General features: G+C 32.2%; 4 protein-coding genes across 7 annotated transcripts in view; 2 read left to right on the top strand and 2 right to left on the bottom strand.

Moving 5' to 3' along the window:
- LOC106720103 overlaps positions 1–4,039 on the top strand; it is a 47,697-nt gene extending 43,658 nt beyond the window's left edge. For 2 of the 4 annotated variants that reach the window (XM_045678911.1, XM_045678912.1), the window contains exons 10-14: positions 1,424–1,586; positions 2,012–2,145; positions 2,438–2,567; positions 3,067–3,157; positions 3,402–4,039. In XM_045678911.1, the coding sequence (XP_045534867.1) occupies positions 1,424–1,586; positions 2,012–2,145; positions 2,438–2,567; positions 3,067–3,157; positions 3,402–3,525 (642 nt within the window). In that variant the 3' untranslated portion in view covers positions 3,526–4,039. The remainder of the gene's footprint in view (positions 1–1,423; positions 1,587–2,011; positions 2,146–2,437; positions 2,568–3,066; positions 3,158–3,401) is intronic. The other 2 variants (XM_045678914.1, XM_045678913.1) reach the window with 2 other exon arrangements.
- A 1,504-nt stretch (positions 4,040–5,543) lies between these two features.
- On the bottom strand, positions 5,544–7,670 carry LOC106720234 (PCI domain-containing protein 2 homolog). The gene is made up of 3 exons (XM_014514828.2): positions 7,312–7,670; positions 6,835–7,003; positions 5,544–6,397 (listed from the first exon to the last, which is right to left on the bottom strand). Exons 1-3 carry the CDS (start codon positions 7,522–7,524, stop codon positions 5,586–5,588), a joined length of 1,194 nt encoding a protein of 397 aa, XP_014370314.1. The 5' UTR covers positions 7,525–7,670; the 3' UTR covers positions 5,544–5,585.
- Positions 7,671–8,007: 337 nt separating this feature from the next.
- Positions 8,008–11,890, top strand: LOC106720217 (MKI67 FHA domain-interacting nucleolar phosphoprotein). Its single transcript, XM_045678956.1, has 8 exons — positions 8,008–8,154; positions 8,232–8,360; positions 8,625–8,802; positions 9,165–9,265; positions 9,779–9,840; positions 9,916–10,031; positions 10,994–11,549; positions 11,740–11,890. The coding sequence occupies exons 1-8, from the start codon at positions 8,074–8,076 to the stop codon at positions 11,873–11,875; spliced, it is 1,359 nt and encodes a 452-aa protein (XP_045534912.1). The 5' UTR covers positions 8,008–8,073; the 3' UTR covers positions 11,876–11,890.
- A 649-nt stretch (positions 11,891–12,539) lies between these two features.
- Positions 12,540–15,499, bottom strand: LOC106720229 (protein AAR2 homolog). Its single transcript, XM_014514824.2, has 5 exons — positions 15,197–15,499; positions 14,900–15,102; positions 14,130–14,420; positions 13,333–13,459; positions 12,540–12,964 (listed from the first exon to the last, which is right to left on the bottom strand). The coding sequence occupies exons 1-5, from the start codon at positions 15,400–15,402 to the stop codon at positions 12,547–12,549; spliced, it is 1,245 nt and encodes a 414-aa protein (XP_014370310.2). The 5' UTR covers positions 15,403–15,499; the 3' UTR covers positions 12,540–12,546.
- Between the last annotated feature and the right edge of the window lie 1,413 nt (positions 15,500–16,912).

The raw sequence follows: 16,912 nt of genomic DNA, 5'->3' as shown, positions 1-16,912 counted from the left end.
ATTGATAATTGTTCCTTGGTCGTAAAAAGACAATTCATTAATTCTATGTAATTTGTGAAACGTGAATTAATTAAGCGGACGTTTTAGGCATGTCTTTCGAGTTGGGAATTCATTAGGGCCGGAGTTTGGTTATACTACTAATAAATTTTAAGATTCCTCTTGTTATAATTAACGGTGAATATTATTTAATGAAATTACGTTCCGTAATTACAATTTGCCTACTTTAATTACTTATTTTCAGTACTAAGTTAAGGGGAACATGTAATTTGCGTTATAATTATGATTTTTTTACTATAAAGATTTATTTAAAATATATAATATATATTTTTGAATTCCGGTACTTGCTTTAATTGATTTAACATTTGCTAATATTTAGGGTTCCACGAGATATATCTTTTATTTAGTTCAACTAAGGCCTAATGAGGTTTAATCATGGTTGAAATAGTAGAATCAAGTTTGCTTAAACTGAGTCTTGATTGAGCTGGCATTTGGCAAAAGACGTCTAATTGCGAACACTACGTGCGCCTCGTGGCCTACAATACTAACAAACTTAATGACTACTCTGAGACAGGAAATAGAGTTTCCTTCAATATGAAGTAACTATTTAACATACAGTAGCGTATATAATTTTCTAAATGTTTTGTATTAAAATTTAATATTTGTTTATATTAATTCACATAGAAAAGAATAAAGATTTCTTTTTTTAAAGTAAACTGTGGAACTATGGATTTTTACAAACTTTACTGCATTCCTTAATTTTTGGTCGACACCAAGTTATACTAGATAACTAGGTATTTTATAGAATCACTGAAATCGTGAACTAAAAATCGATAGTATCGAACATATTTAATACACTAACCAAAGTAAAAATATATTTTTAACTCTCAGTCAAACTACAGTCTAATCAGTTTTCACTTGGTTCGTCCGAGGTGTAAAAAATGATCCGCATTTATGGGGAGCTCATATAACGATAAAATGTGACCGTTAACTAACATTCCGGGTCATTGGAGGCAGTTGCCGCTACATTAAATGATCACCTCACTGGATAACTCTATAACGAGGTGTTTGGATTATTTTATAGTCTACTCACTTCATGACTTTCAAAGAAACGAGAATTTAACGTTACTATCTTTAATCATGTGTTCAGAAACTATCAAATAACATTTCTGTGTTTTGTGATAAGGAACAAAGTAAAAAATAGTATCTGTTAGAGGATTTGTAAAATATATTGATACAATAGCTATGTTAGATGTGTTCTCAGAATTTATCTATTATTGCTTTTCCTGTTTTAAGTTCCAAAGTTCATTTATCCTTAATACTCTTCTCGATTTCTATCTTATTGACACCAATGAGATTCCAATGTGAATTATTATGTGAAGTTGCTAGTGTGCCGCGGTTTACTTTAGTCATAAGTCTTTACCAGGAGTACCAGTACAGGCCGGCACAGTTCCCCTTCAGTGACATCCGCAGCAGCGGCAAATCATGGGAGCTCAACAATAATCTTCTACCAGCGTTGTCTGCTACTGACCTCAGGCCTGAACCTATGAAGCGATCCTACGATCCGATGCTCCAGACCAACATTATCAGTAAGTCTTTAAACATTTAGTGTAATAATATGCAATAGCTTGATAAATGATTTGAAATCTATATATATAAAAGAAAATCGTGTTACACTATTTATAACTTAAGAACGGCTGAATCGATTTGACTGAAAATTGGTGAAGATTAGAACCAGGAAACGGACATAGGATAATTTTTACCCCGTTTTCTATTTTTTTATTCCGCACGGACGGAGTCGCGGGTAAAAGCTAGTGTATTATAATTTAGATATCTAGTGCCGAAATACATATTGTTGAAAAAAAAAAAAACATAATCACACAAACAAACTGACATCCCTCTCATTGTTTCTGTACTAGGAACATATGGTTATTATTATTTTCAAATGAAATGTAGATTTACTTTGGCGTTCGTATTCTGTTTATAAATGCATTGTTTTTCTGTTTCGTTCTAGGTACTTCTGATTATGAACGCGACGGACAAATTATAACGGAAGAAGAGTACGAAGAGATGATGGAAAAGCTTCGAGCGGCCGACAACTTGTACACGGAGTACACTCTGGAGGAGATAATCTATCAACTGGCTAAGGTTACAAATATTTGCTGTTTGTTCTATGACTTCTTAGTTTTCAATTAATAGCATATAGCGTAAAGTGTTATAATACCTTAATATTAAGACGACGATCATTCATAAGCCTGAGTAAGACCGACAACTTCAAATTACAAAATACACTGCCAATAAAAAACTCAGATTCGTGCTTACTAACGAAGTCCCTTTATGTAGATTTAGTAAAAATGTGTTTAATCATCAAAAAATTATAAATGCAGCTGTTGAATGTATTTTAAAGCGGTATTTGTAATGTATGAATTTATATTGTCAGATGATGTTCTCTCAATCACTGTCCCGCGAGCCGGCCAGCGCTCGCGCAGCCACGCAGAGGTTCATGGCCTTCCTCGAGCTGGAGGCGGAGAGAGGCCAACTATCGCGTACTATCGAGAAGAAAGTCCTCGGTATAAAAAACTCAACATTTAGCATATCAACTAATCTATATATATAAAAGAAAGTCGTGTTACTTACACTATTTATAACTCAAGAACGGTTGAATCGATTTGACTGAAAATTGGTGGGCAGGTAGCTTAGAACCAGGAAACGGACATAGGATAATTTTTACCCCGTTTTTTTATTATGTTTTATTCCGCGCGGACGGAGTCGCGGGTAAAAGCTAGTCTATATATTTATAAAAGAAAGTCGTGTTAGTTACACTATCTATAACTCAAGATCGGTCGAACTGATTTAGCTGAAAATTTATGGGGAGGTAGCTTAGAACTAGGAGACGGACATAGGATTTTTTTTATCTTGTGTACATTTTTTTATTCCGCGCGGACGGAGTCGCGGGTAAAAGCTAGTATCTTATAAAATATCGAAGGACCATCTTGTCCTTCGTTACACTAGTCACATCGTTTGTGTGTTTCCTATACCCAATCTATATAAATACTATATTGTTTCCAGACGTTATGATCGCGGCGTTAACGGACACCATTGGCGACCACCCTGAGCTGCTGCAGCCCAGAGACGCGCTCGGTCTTAGCCCCGCTAACAAGTACGCGTACTTTTTGTTTCATTATTACATTGCTTTGCTCCAAACATTTTGGTGCTCTTGTCTTATTTTTTACTATTCATAACAAGAAATCAAATTAACTTAAAATATTGCCAAGGAATAATTTTGTTTCCCTTAGATGTATTTTTTTTCTCATCGACCCCACTGAAACTTCACTCGACTTGCTCTTTGAATTTATTTGGTGCACTTGCTCTAGAAGCAATTAATCTGTTTGGTATTTCCAAAGAATAATGCATCAATTCGTGGAGTTGGGTACGTCAGAGCCGAGCATGTCGCGCGCTTTGCTCGCCGCATACAAGGACGAGCTGCTGAAGGGCCCGCACAAACTGACCTTCCCGGAGAGAAACTAGATCATACATTTATGTGCCATTTTACGTATTTAATATAAGCAAAAACATATATGTTTAGTTTTAATTTAGCTGAGTATCGTTACTTCTACATTTATAACATTCCTACAGCATTATGAAAAAAAATAGTACTAATTTCTATTAAAACAGGAAACATATAATCCCGCCTAATTGTAAAGACATGTTTCCTATAAAAATCGATTTCGGACTTTTGAAATATAAAATTTTGTCTTTTTTTTACTTTAATCCTTGTTGTTAAACACTTCATTTAGCGATGACTGTGTGTGAGAATCGAGGGTAGTCAAATAAAATATTGAAAAACACCATTAAAGTACCCTAACTGTATTTATTGTTTCAGATCAGACATCTCTAAATTTCACTTCCACTTACAAATGTAGTGCAATGCCAAAAAATAAATACCGTAGTCTTAGGTACCTGAATTGACTAGGATTTAAGAACTTTTGTATATAGTTATTAAAAAAATCTACAATTCTATACAATCCATATGTTTAGAAAAAAACTACACGATTTATAAAATTGTGAATGTAATTCTTGAATTAATTTGGTTATATTTGCTTCTATATTAATCGCAAAATGCTTTCAATATACATATTGTCAAGAAAAACAATCTATATCTCGCGATAACTGATAATGAAGATTATTGACTAAGAAATGATTTTCAAAGAATAAAAAAATACTTTCATTGCCTATACAAAAAAAAAAGCGTTTAAAGACGATTGAAAAATTAAAATTATTGCCTTTCATGATTCCAGTAAAAACCATTTTAAAATCAAAGAAACTTCTTCTAAATATTAAAGCAAAGTAGTGGCAACATTTAATCGTAAGTGCTAACCAGCTATATAATAGTTAATATTTAAATGTATAACAAAATTATATTTAGAGAAATACTTCATATTTTTCTACCTAACTTCGTCTCTAATGTGCAATTGACTATTTTAATTTTTTATGTCTTCTAATTTTTTTTAATTAGATACCTTTTAACTTTCTAACCTTATTTCATCCTGTCACCAATCATAAAGTAAACAAAGTTATAACTCGTACTATAAAAGATTTTACAGCATATCAATAACATATCAAATCATTGAAATAATGTTTAAAGCAACATTTCAACAATTTGAAACATAAACAATGATTATCCTACATTTAGTTATAAAACTCAAATAAGATCATTGAAAGAAAGAAAAAAAATAATATAGTTAATTGCACATAACTATCTTCTCAAGTGTTAGATTGAAAATGTTTAGTAAAAATATTTTTAAAACAAAATATATAATATTATATATATTTCCCTATAAAATCACACTTTATATGTTAAGATTTGATAGTAAATCATAACGCAGCATTGTTTATCGTAACGCTATGTTAGTGATCAGCGAAATTTATAATATTTGTATTATTCTTCGAAATATATTGTGGATTTAATAAAAAAATGTTTCGAACATTCGTGTTTTATTTAAAAAAAAATCTAATACCTTTATTTTTCTATTTGGCACAAATGTATGAATTAAACCTATTCCTTAAACTAATTGCATTTTTTTTCTTTAAAAGAAAAATTTTTGCAAGTAAAAAAAATAAATAAATTCTGCTTAAAAGAATATTTGTTAGAAAAGTATTAAGAAGTCAATGATATTTGCTAATCGATGACATTTTTAATAATCTCGATTCTCTTCCTAACACAAAAATTAATTCAAATGAGCTCACTATATTACTGTTATACTTATTTTATCTTAATTATGTAATAATACAGAAATAGTAAATATTTATTTATTTATTTATAAAACTTATCTGATCTTGATTTGAGAATTCAAGAGATGTTCATCAACAGTGATCCTGTCATCAAACATTCTTAGTTACTCACTTAATTCCTAGTTACAATCTGTGACCTTGTTCGTTCACAAAGCCTGCATTATAAAACAGAGTATTATATACCACTTGATATTGGCAAAATCTCTAAGGAAACGTCATTACCCCAAGAGATTAATTAAATCTTATCTAACAGATATGTGGGTTTACAAGAAAAACATTTCTTAAAGGTATTCAATTTATTGATACAGACTAGTCAGTGGTGGGAAAGCATTCTGTTTACTAACAACCACCTTTTTATGCTGATATGAAATATAACCTTTAATTTTTCCATCATAAATAAGGTTAGCAACTATACATTGCGTTTCATCCGAATCAACATCCTCTTGCCCTACTAATTGTAATGCAGCTTGAAAACTTGCAATTTCAATTTGATGTGTATTTTCTATTAAATACACTTTACGGAACAGATTCCTGTATGCAGTGATCTTTAACTTCTCAACAATCAGATAAATGCCAGCTCTGATGAAGAAACTTTCATGCGTTTCCATAACTTGATCAATACCACGTAGGTTACCATCTTTCACAGTTAAAACTAAGTCCCAAAACTGCATTAAGTCATATTTCTCAAGTAAAGCTTTCGATGGCATATAACCTAATAACATTTTGACTGGAATAAGATATGTTAGGATCAGTCTTTTATTCTTCCTACTATCTCTATGACATTTCTGAAATGCGTACGATAAGTACTCATCGGCAGATGCGTAATCAGAATCGAACATAGCTTTTCGTCCTACGAAATATCTGTACGTGATTTGTTGCGCTAATGGAAAGTGATCTTTAAACGGTGATGAATCAATAGCTCGTATGAGAGGTTTACATAAATGCAGCTTGTTTATTCGAAAGTAAACTTTTAAAAGTTGATTGACAAGGGTTAACATCCCCAAACGTTTTGTATCACTATCAGAAGTTCTATTGTCTGCAGCACAAACTCTGAAGCAAGCAAGAAGACTCTCTGCTGCTTTTTCTAATATTTTTCCATTATTTTGAGCTGAAATATTAGCATAGCATAAATTAATAAGTTCAGTACCACTATAATTTTATGTAGTAAACTCTACCTCCAAGTTAATATGAGATTAAGATTTCTTAACAGTCCCAGACTATCGATGGGTCCTATATATAAGGGCCAAAGTAACCTAAAAAGATTATTTTTACTTTTGTGTATCAAAAGCTACCTCTTTGTTTTGTTAACAATATAAACTAACCAAAATACACATTTACAGGTGTAAATCTTAATTTTTGCTAAACTATAATGACCTATGCTGCTTATTGTCATATATAGTTGAAACTTTGAGTCTCTCCTGAAAAGTTGTCAATTTGCATTATGGCCCTTATTCATTGCTATGTTAATCATAGGCCTTTATATTATAATAGGCAATAGGTAACTAGATATGAAATATCTTTAGTACAGTATAGAAGAAATCTTACAATTACATCCTTCAGCTTTTTGAGCAACTAGTCGAAGATCTAAGCACACAGTGTACATAAGTGGTAGACTCCAATTCTCATCTTTTTGTCCTTGCAACATCTTAACTACTGCAGCAACACAAGCACTCTGGCTCTCATACGCTTCCATATAGTCTTTATCATATAATGCCTGTAAAAAGAAGTGCACTTGACAAGATAATTATGCTGAAAAATAAGTGAACAGACAGAACTTTGTATTATGTATTTAAACAAACACCTGAAACACAAAGAGAGTAGGCAAACTAAGGACTTTCATCTGGCACACACACGTCTCTTCCACATTCATACATCTACACAGTTACATACATGTTTGTTTCAAATCCTCATATCTCTCTTCTTAAGTGTTACTCCAATCTTATTGATATACTTGCATGTTTAATAATGATCATATATTTATATAAATAGCCTTGTTAGATTTAATGATATGAAATAACGTACCTTTACACATAATAGATGGTAAATAATGATCTCATCTAAAGGAGCTATACAATTCCCATCAACAAGTGAAGCTATGTTACTGGAGCGCAAGTTTCTGTTTTCGACGTGTTCATCTCTAAGGGAAAGTAATCGTGCTAGCATATCCCCTTGTCCTGTTCTATAAACTCTTTCAACCAACTGAATATATTGGTTAAGCGTACCGGCATACGACATCTTTTCCTCTTTTATTAGGTAAAACTAATCGTGACACGATATGAGAACTTTATGTTCATCAAATTATCAAAAACCAGGTGTCCTAATAATAAGTTTTATTTAGTAATCTTCAATTATTATTATTTTCGTGAAAACGTTTTTCTATATTTTTCTTGACACATGTTATTATGTCGAATGGTCGAATGTCAATGTCAGCGGGAAAATTAAAGTCTAAATACATAGATTATAGTTAACGTGAGTCAGTGATATTTTTTATGCAATTTCGCAGAAATTTACACCAAATTGTACCCGTTCTTAAATTGGAACGTCCGAAACAAATTTATTTGCTGTAGTCATCTAGTGTTTTTTAAGTTACCTTTACAAGAAAAGTACAAAATCAGCAATTCACAATGAAATGTCAAGTACTCTTTGGGCAAAGACATGTGAGTGTGACAGATGAATGAGATGTCAATGTCACAAAATATTTTTTGTTTACACGTGTGGCGTGTGGCTTTTGCGGTCTTTATATTTTTCTTGCTGATTTAATATAAATAAAACTTGTATTTCATAATGGAAGAACATGTAGCTTTAGATTCCAAAAAACAAAAGAAGTTTGTGAAATCCCTAAAAGGGATTAAGAAGTTGATGAAGGTAATATTTCAGCTTCTGTTCTGTTCAATAGGTTATGTTTTGCTTTACTTGTTTTCTATAAACTTCTATTTTAACAGGAAACTGGTGCTTTACCAGAGAAACCGCAAAAACAAAAGAAACATGAAGAAACTGGGAAGATTAAAAAGAAGAGGCGTCCAAGAAGGGGTTTAGTTTATTTGTCACACATACCTCATGGATTTTACGAGGTTAGTTTAAATTTATCATGACATAGATTTTCACATCCACAAGTTATCACATACCCTGGCGGCTCGGAACATCGTCGGATTCGCTGCGCAGAAAATAATCTTATGTAGAGCTGGGTGTACGGGGATGCGGGGAAAGATACTACGTAACTACTAACGTTCAGATATCCTTGAGCCGCCATGATATTTAAAGACAAAGTGAACTTTGAATTCCGTGACATGGAATGTGTTAACAAAGCTTAATTTAATTACATTTTAATGTTTCAGCATCAAATGACTGACTACTTTAAGCAGTTTGGAGTGGTGACTAATGCTAGGGTTATCAGATCGAAACGCACTGGCCGCTCCAAGGGTCATGCATTTGTTGAGTTTAGAGACATGACAGTAGCCCAGGTTGTAGCTGAAACTATGAACAATTATTTAATGGGGAAAAGGTTGATTAAAGGTATGAAAATATGCTAGAATTGTGTTAATTTCACTGATTCAAAATTATATAATGTACTATGGAAAAAGTATCTTGGGTAACAAAGATGAACAATTTTACCAAAGATAATCATAGTACTAATAATTTGACCAAAAACTAGCTGTCGCAGAGACTCTGTCCTTGTTGAATTAAAACAAAAAACTTAAATGTATGTTTTAGATCTATGCCAAATTTAAACAAGATCCATTCAGCAGTTCTGGAGAGACCTTCTAACAAACATCCATCCATTCATACATCCATATATTAACATTAATAATATTTTTAAGACTGATTATTTGTATTTTTATAAGATCTGAACTAACCAGTTTGTAAATATTTTGCAGCGGTGTACATTCCTCCTAAAGATCAGAGAGTAAATGCTAGAAGGAAGAATTGGAACCTACAAAATAACCCAGGTAGAAAAATGAAGTTAAAAATGAAGAAGGTACCTTTTTATTTTTCTAAAAATATTTGTTTAAAAACTCTTTTTCAAACGGGAAACAATAAAATTTTGTTCACAAATGCAGAATGGACAAAAAGTTTTAATTTAAAATCTCTTATTGAAGTAAATCTTACAATTACAAAGATTTACAAATACAAATACAAATATACTTTATTGTGCACTATCATGGAGTTACAAAAAAAAGAAAGTACAACAGGATTTTCACAAAAGGCGGTCTTATCGCTAAGCAGCGATATCTGCCAGACAACCTTTGGGTAGAAATTAAGCTAAGTAAACCAAATCGGTAGGGTGCACACGAACAGTGATAAGAATAGATTGTGATAATATTTGAGCAATATATAGCCAAATTAGAGCTGCAGATAGTGATCTTTGACATGTTTTTTAAAAGATTCAATACTTTTACTGCATCTAATAGAGAGAGGTAAGGAGTTCCATAGTTTCACAGCGATTTAATGATACATTATACATTTTAAACCATTAAAATTTTAATTACAGGCATACAATTCTAAGAAGAGTGAAAATGAGGACATGAAAATAGCGCGCAAACTTTTTACCAAGTAAATATTTTTATTATCTTCTAATATACCAAACTTCAAGTATACTTGTATTGTAATTATGTATTTATTTTACAGTTTGACAAATACAAAGAATAAACTTAAAGATTTGGGTATAGATTATGACTTCTTCACACCTGTTGATGTCCCGGAAGGATTAATGGAGCAGTTGGAAGTGAAAAAAGAACATGAAGGTATTAATTAAATGTTTTTAGTATTTACTATAGTCCGGTCGCGGAGCAGGAAGAATTTCGTACAATGACCTCTTTACCTACTGACAGAGGTTACAAACATTTTTGTATTTAGTGCGGTTTACATGAATTATTTGAAGGAGAAAGAAAAATTACCAACTTATAAAATATAGTTATTATTATTATATAAATCATTTATTTAGATTTAATAATACAAGTAATAAAAATCTAGACAAGTATCTAATAATAAAAAATCAAAAATCAGAATCCGATTCCTCTGATTCGGAGTAACTGTTACTTTGCTCTATTGTTCAATTTCGAGAAGTGAAGAATTCATTTGCATAATATTTTAAAACCAAAAAGTAACTATCGGAAAGCCGGCAATAAAATAGATGATGTTGCCTGCACTTTCGTCTTTCAAATATTCGTTTCGATTGTTCATTTCGAACTATCCAATAATTAACCTTTTCGGTAATCCTTCTAACGGATCCCATAAAATTTTTATTATGCAAAGAAACAAACTAAAGGTTTGCAATCCCTGAGGACGGCGGCCTTTGTTTCTGTGCGAGCGAGACTAATTGTATTTACGCGGGAGTGACAGAGACAGGTAATGCGAGTTCAATGTACGAAATTCTTCGTGCTCCGCGACTGGACTATATATAAATTTTAACTAAGGCATTCTATCTTTTGGCCAAACAACCATTTAACATCAAGTGTGATTGTAGTCAAGCGTTGATTTGGTCATTGTTTTAAAAAAAAGATTAAGCTATCTTTTATTTAATAAGTGATGGATGTTAATCTATTCTGGTCTTTATTGTTTTTTAATATAATAATTATTATTTGGATAAAAATAAATTCCTTAGCGTGAATGTCAATCCTCCGACCATTGCTTTTAAATACTTAATTCTGAAGTGCAAGCAAAGTAGTGCTTTTGATTGTTATACCATGATTGCTTCATTTTGCAGATAAGAAAGGTATTGTAGATGAGAAACCTAATAAGAAAAAGGAGAACAAAAAGAAAGGTTTGAAAAATGAAACAGATGATAAAAACAAAATTACAGACATAGTTCACACAAAACAAGAAAAACCAACAACAAAAGAGAAGAAACAAAAGAAAGGAAACAAAGATATAGAATCTAATGAAAAGAATGCTGTTGTAGCAGTTAACAACAAAAATAATAAACAAGTTAATGGTACAGAAAAAATAAAAGAAAGTGCAAAAGATAAAAAGAATAAGAAAGATAATAAAGAGACAACTGTACTTGAGATAAATAAGAAAGAAAAATTGAAAGAAGCTGGAGTTAAACCGTTAGAAGATTATATCTCAATTGTTGATGAAGAGGATGATGACAGCGACAGTTCCTACCAGTTTGACTCTGATGAATACGACAATGAATTAAATGCAGATGATTCTGATACTGATGCTTCTAGTGAAGATGATGAAGACAACAATGATAATGATGAAAGCAATGAAGATGATGACAATGAAGAATCTGATGAAGACATTGATGATAGTGATAGGTTAGTTGGCTTATTATATAATCAAAAACCTATCTATACAGCTTTAGAAACTAAAAAAGTGTCAAATAAAATTATTTATCAAAGATCCTTGCCCATTGATTGAAAAGTCACACAAGGCATATAACATACATTAAGTTTTGTTTTTAACAATTTTTTTTTTATAATTCTGCTAATAAACTTTTATTTGCAGTAAAGAAATAACTCTGCAACGGATTAACAAGGAAGCTAAAAAGAGTAAGGTTCCTACAGAAGCGAGTAAACCAATAGTAAAACAAGTACCATTTATGCAGCTAATGAAGAGAAAGGTGGCTGAAAGTAAGTTATAGTGTTAAACTACAGTGTAAACTCTTTATAACGAAACTCAAGGGACTGAGCGATTTTGTCGTTATAGAGAGTTATCGTTATATGGAGTGAACAAAAAAACAACCAAATTAACAAGATAACATAACATAAAAAATAATACCGATAATAAATATATACTGTCTACAAATATGAACGCATTTCTTCGTAATAGAGAATGGCGTATCGCTATAAAGAGTGTTTTAATATGTGGGTTTTAACGCAATCCAACTAAGTTGGGCTCACTTCAACGTTACAGGGAGATTATTGTTATAAAGGATAACGTAATAAAGAGTTTACACTGTATTTATTTTAAGAAACTATTCAATTTAAAGGACATTTTAATGCATAATTTTGTGATCAAATGTATGTATGTTAATAAGTTTATGCTTCTGTTAACAAATTATTTGATTTCAGAAGCGGCCGTGCCATCAAAGAAACCGAAGTTTGAGAAGCAAAACAACAAGAAACTGCCAAGCAAACAATTAAAGAAGAAAAAATAGTAAATTATACTCTTTGATAAAGTATGTTAAGACTTCTTTTAAGGTTATTACATTTCATTACCTGATAATATACTTGTTTTTTTTACTAAAAGGAATCAAATAAAGGATGGAATAAAAAATTAAATTTTAAAATTTCTTTATTCTTTCAATTCAATTCATTCATTAATTTCTTCCATTTCTACAACAACAGGCTTTTCATCTTCATCATCGGTATCATCGTTTGGAAACTCCCATTGAAATAAGTCAGCTAAGCTTTTTTTAAATTTCTCAATCATTATTACTAATTTTTGATTTGATTTCGCACTGTATACGTTCCGGAAAAATTCACGAAACTTTTTATAGAAAACATTCTGTTCCATTTCAATTCCGCATAGAAATTCAAGAGGCAACTCTTTCATTTGGTGTTGAATGGTTGCGATGAAATGTATGAAAACATCTCTATATTTGTCTAAGGCATCTTCACATGAGCATAGCAATACAACAAGATTCCGCCAGTGGTCAAAGCCATTCCAGTAATGACCAATAAGAAAGATTGTGTATGCAAATTGTAACTCGCCAATGATATGAAGAGGTCTGAAAAAAAAAATTATATTTTAATCTGTTTGATGCATATGAAAAAATCATCAAGGATTATTTTGTAACTATTAAAATTCAACTCACAAAGATTATTAGGAAGGTTAGACAGAGAAAATGGATTATCACTTAAATGCATGCTTGTCGGTAAAGGGTGCACTTAATATATTAAAAATAGCTGTCGCCCGCGCGCAGTTAAAAAAAAAACTAATTGGGGGGGGGGTTATGAAAAATAGATGTTGGCCGATTCTCAGACCTACTCAATATGGTCACAAAATTTTATGAGAATCGATCAAGCCGTTTTGGAGGAGTTCAAGTTCGAACCCCGTGACACGAGAATTTTATATATTAGATTTAAAACTACTCACTCATCATGTTGGGCAATCATAAGCTCCAAAGTGTAAGACTGGTCCAGATGGTGCTTTGTTATTTCCATTGGTGACGAGCCGGGTGGATATTTATTCTTTGGTATTTCGGTAAATCTCATAACTGTGCCTAAAACATGAAAATGATATGTTCACCATGTGTTTAAAAAATTAATCATTACATCAATTAGTCTCATTTGGTGTTACTTATAAGGAAAAGGATGGAAAGGGGAAGTGGATTTGATGGAGATGATGCATAGGAAGAGAATATATCCTCTTTCTGTGCATTCCTGTATATCCCCTTCTCTGTTAATTAAAGGTAGGTAATGCAACTGCAATTGATGTCTATTTCTAGCGGTCTCTTTGCTATTTAGGTGGATTCAGGTGACCGCTTGCTTGTTTGCCACCTTATGAAATAAAAAAATACTACAAATTTCACATGTAAATGGAAACTTATAGGTTGAATTTAGGGGACTAAATGTGTTAAAAGTGATTGCAAAACAGTTAATTCATATTCAAAGTTTCTTATTGTTAACTAGGTTTTGCCTATGACTCGGTCTTCAAGGATTATAAGAATAACTTAGTAGCCTATGTGTTCTTCCAGATTATGTTCCCTTTAGCCATTCTGGAGCTCTAACAAACATCTATCCAGGTAGACTTTCACATTTATAATATAAGGAGTAGGATTATAAGTACAAGTTAATACTTTGCTGTTTTGAAATAAACTAAAAAACCTCTACACAGGACTAACTAAATGTATAACCTCCTTCTTTTTGAAGTCGGCTAATAAAATAACAAACCTTCAACCGGCTTCAAATTAGGTAGCATAGCATCTTCCCTTTCTTTCTCAGTCATTCTACTCAATCTTCTAGTACCAGAATGTCTTGGACTTGAAGAGCTTTCTCCTTTGTTGAAATGTTCAGATGACCCTTGAGATGGCTCTTCCTTATTTTCCATAGTTTTCTGCTTTTCTTCTTCTGAACATTCTTTAGATTTTTTTATACCTCTTGGTCTTTCTGAATCGGGTATAGAATGAAACTCTTCTGACCTTATTATACCTTGTTCTGGGGAAAGCTTTTTAGCTAGAGCTTCTGTAAATTACATAAATAAAGTTAAAACTCTTATGGGAATCAAACATTGACTTGAAAATCTTTTTTCTATTTTATCTACTAACAAAAATGTATCACTTCCATTAAATAATAGCTACAACCTCATTTGATCATTTAAAATTTTCTTCTTGCGTAGCATTTGTCCTGTCATTTGGGAAGTTTGTGCCCTTAAGTCGCCACGCTGGGCATGCGGGTTGGCGACTAGGAAGTTTAACGTCATACCCAGGACGAGGAAGTTTAACGTCATACCCAGGACGAGGAAGTTTAACGTCATACCCAGGACGAAAGGACGTCATTGGGAAAGGCCTATGCCCAGCAGTGGGCAGATAAAGGCTGTTGATGATGATGATGATGTAGCATTTGTCTTCTATATACTGATTACATGTAAAATATGGGACTAGTTGTGCGAGTTGCAGATAAAAAATCTGACTCACTAAGTTAACATCTTATTTTACCATTACCTGAAATTTGCCTAGTGAGACAGTGCCATCGAGACCAAATATCATATGGATATGGGGCAAGGTACCTGTCTATATTATTCAGATTTTCTCTAATCCTCTCAACAGTATGTTCATCGACAACTTCCTTACTCACATCCTCTGTTTTTTTATCCCACATTTTAACAATGATATCATTCTCATTGAAATATTGAAAGAATCCAGATCTATAAAATTAAAAAAAAATAAGAGGTAGTTTATGTCGAAGACAAAGAACATTGTACTGTAGCAAATATTTTCCATTTTTGTACTAAGTCGTACCTTTGAGAAACGTCGTCTATTTCTGTTTCCGATGCAGATGCATAATAAATATAGTGCATTCCTGGCGGTATAAGTCTTATACCGCGAAATTCTTCATCTGTACGCCAACATTTCAAGTCAATACCAAAAACTGTACCTTTTGGTACTCCCAAGAAAACAAATGTTGCACCTTTAGTGTGTAGCATCTCGGCAGTTCTTCCGTCCATTTTTTTTTATAATAACTAGTGCTAGATTTACTCTACCTGGTCATTAAATTAAAGAAATAATCTTAATGTATGTTTATATCTTACGTAGTTTTTAGAGTTTACGGCAATGACATTGACGTTTGTCATCGAGACGTACAAACAAAATACATCTCTCTGAGCTACGTTCCGTTTACGTGTAAAAATTATTTGAATCAAGGCAGTTTAAACTCTGAAATCATTTTTATGAATATTTTAACAATATTAAAACATTATATCATTATTTAAACTACCCTCATAAATAAACATAAAAGTGTAACATATGGTGTAAAGGATGTGAAGACATTGCATATTTAAATACTTTCATTTTTATTTATATTTTTATGTGTCCAGTTCCATAAATTCAATATCATCCAGTTAATAATTTTTGGTCCCGCGCACATTCAAATTCCTTCCTATTTTATATTACTCTAGTTTTTCCCCACGACTTCGTCCGCGATGAATTAAAAAAATCTTCATTCTTAGGCTACTCAAACTTAACTTAAGCTATTTGCCTATGTGTTTTTCCACACTATGTTCTATGCTAAGTTCCGTTTAGCCATTCTTGGGATTATATTAGTCTCACGAGGTAGATACATCGTCAATGTCACAAGGTAATATTATTATAATCATATAGTAAATTGTGAACTGAAAGTATCATTGACAATGTTTTTAAGTGCGTCGAAGAAAATTTTAAAAACCGATTTCATATTTTTCGATTTTGTGTCTAGATTAAAAAGTAATCGAAACGGAAAAGTCTGGTTTAATTTTTCTTTTGTAAATTTAGTGAGGCGTGCAACCGTGCCAGTGAAAACCTCGGAATAGTTGGTTCGGAAAAAAAAATCTGCGCCGAAATCCCGCGTTGAATTTCGAGCTTTTTCTGTCGAGTGAGTGGCACAGAGGTCGCTGTTCGGTGCTACACCACTTTTGTTTTAAACACGATTTTTTTGCGTAATTATTTTCAACAGGTGACGAATAGCTCGTCTCGAGCACCGCACAGCAACGCTAGCGCGTTAATCAGAGGTATTTAGGAGTTTGTTGCCTCCAATCCAATTAGTAGATTTTAGGCGTCGCATAGAAGGAACCATGGACCTTATCTTTACACTTTGCGCCTCTATGATATTTGTAACGATTTTGTAGTGCAATGCAATTTGTGCACGATTTTTTTTAATTAGAGCAATTATTAATCTTTGCGCAACAATGCGAGGGTTTTTGAACTTAGCGAATAATAAAAAATATATTTGGGTATTTTGTGACGCCACTTACACATGGTTTACAACAAAAAAAAAAAATATTGGATTGCTTTTACACCACAAAACCTTAACACAAAAGATTTAAAATGACCGGTGAATCGAAAGAGGCGATGTACTTTGAAAGATCCAAGTTTTAAAATAAACTTGTAATGTCAGTTTCCACAGGAAGTTACTCTAACTTTTAATAGTGTTCACTTCCACTAAGATGCCTTTCAAGAGATAACTTCTCCCACCTTTGGAGT

This window comes from Papilio machaon, chromosome 8, assembly GCF_912999745.1.
Source record: "Papilio machaon chromosome 8, ilPapMach1.1, whole genome shotgun sequence".
NCBI classification, from domain to species: Eukaryota; Metazoa; Arthropoda; class Insecta; order Lepidoptera; family Papilionidae; genus Papilio; species Papilio machaon.
This window is presented reverse-complemented; position numbering and strand designations above follow the sequence as displayed.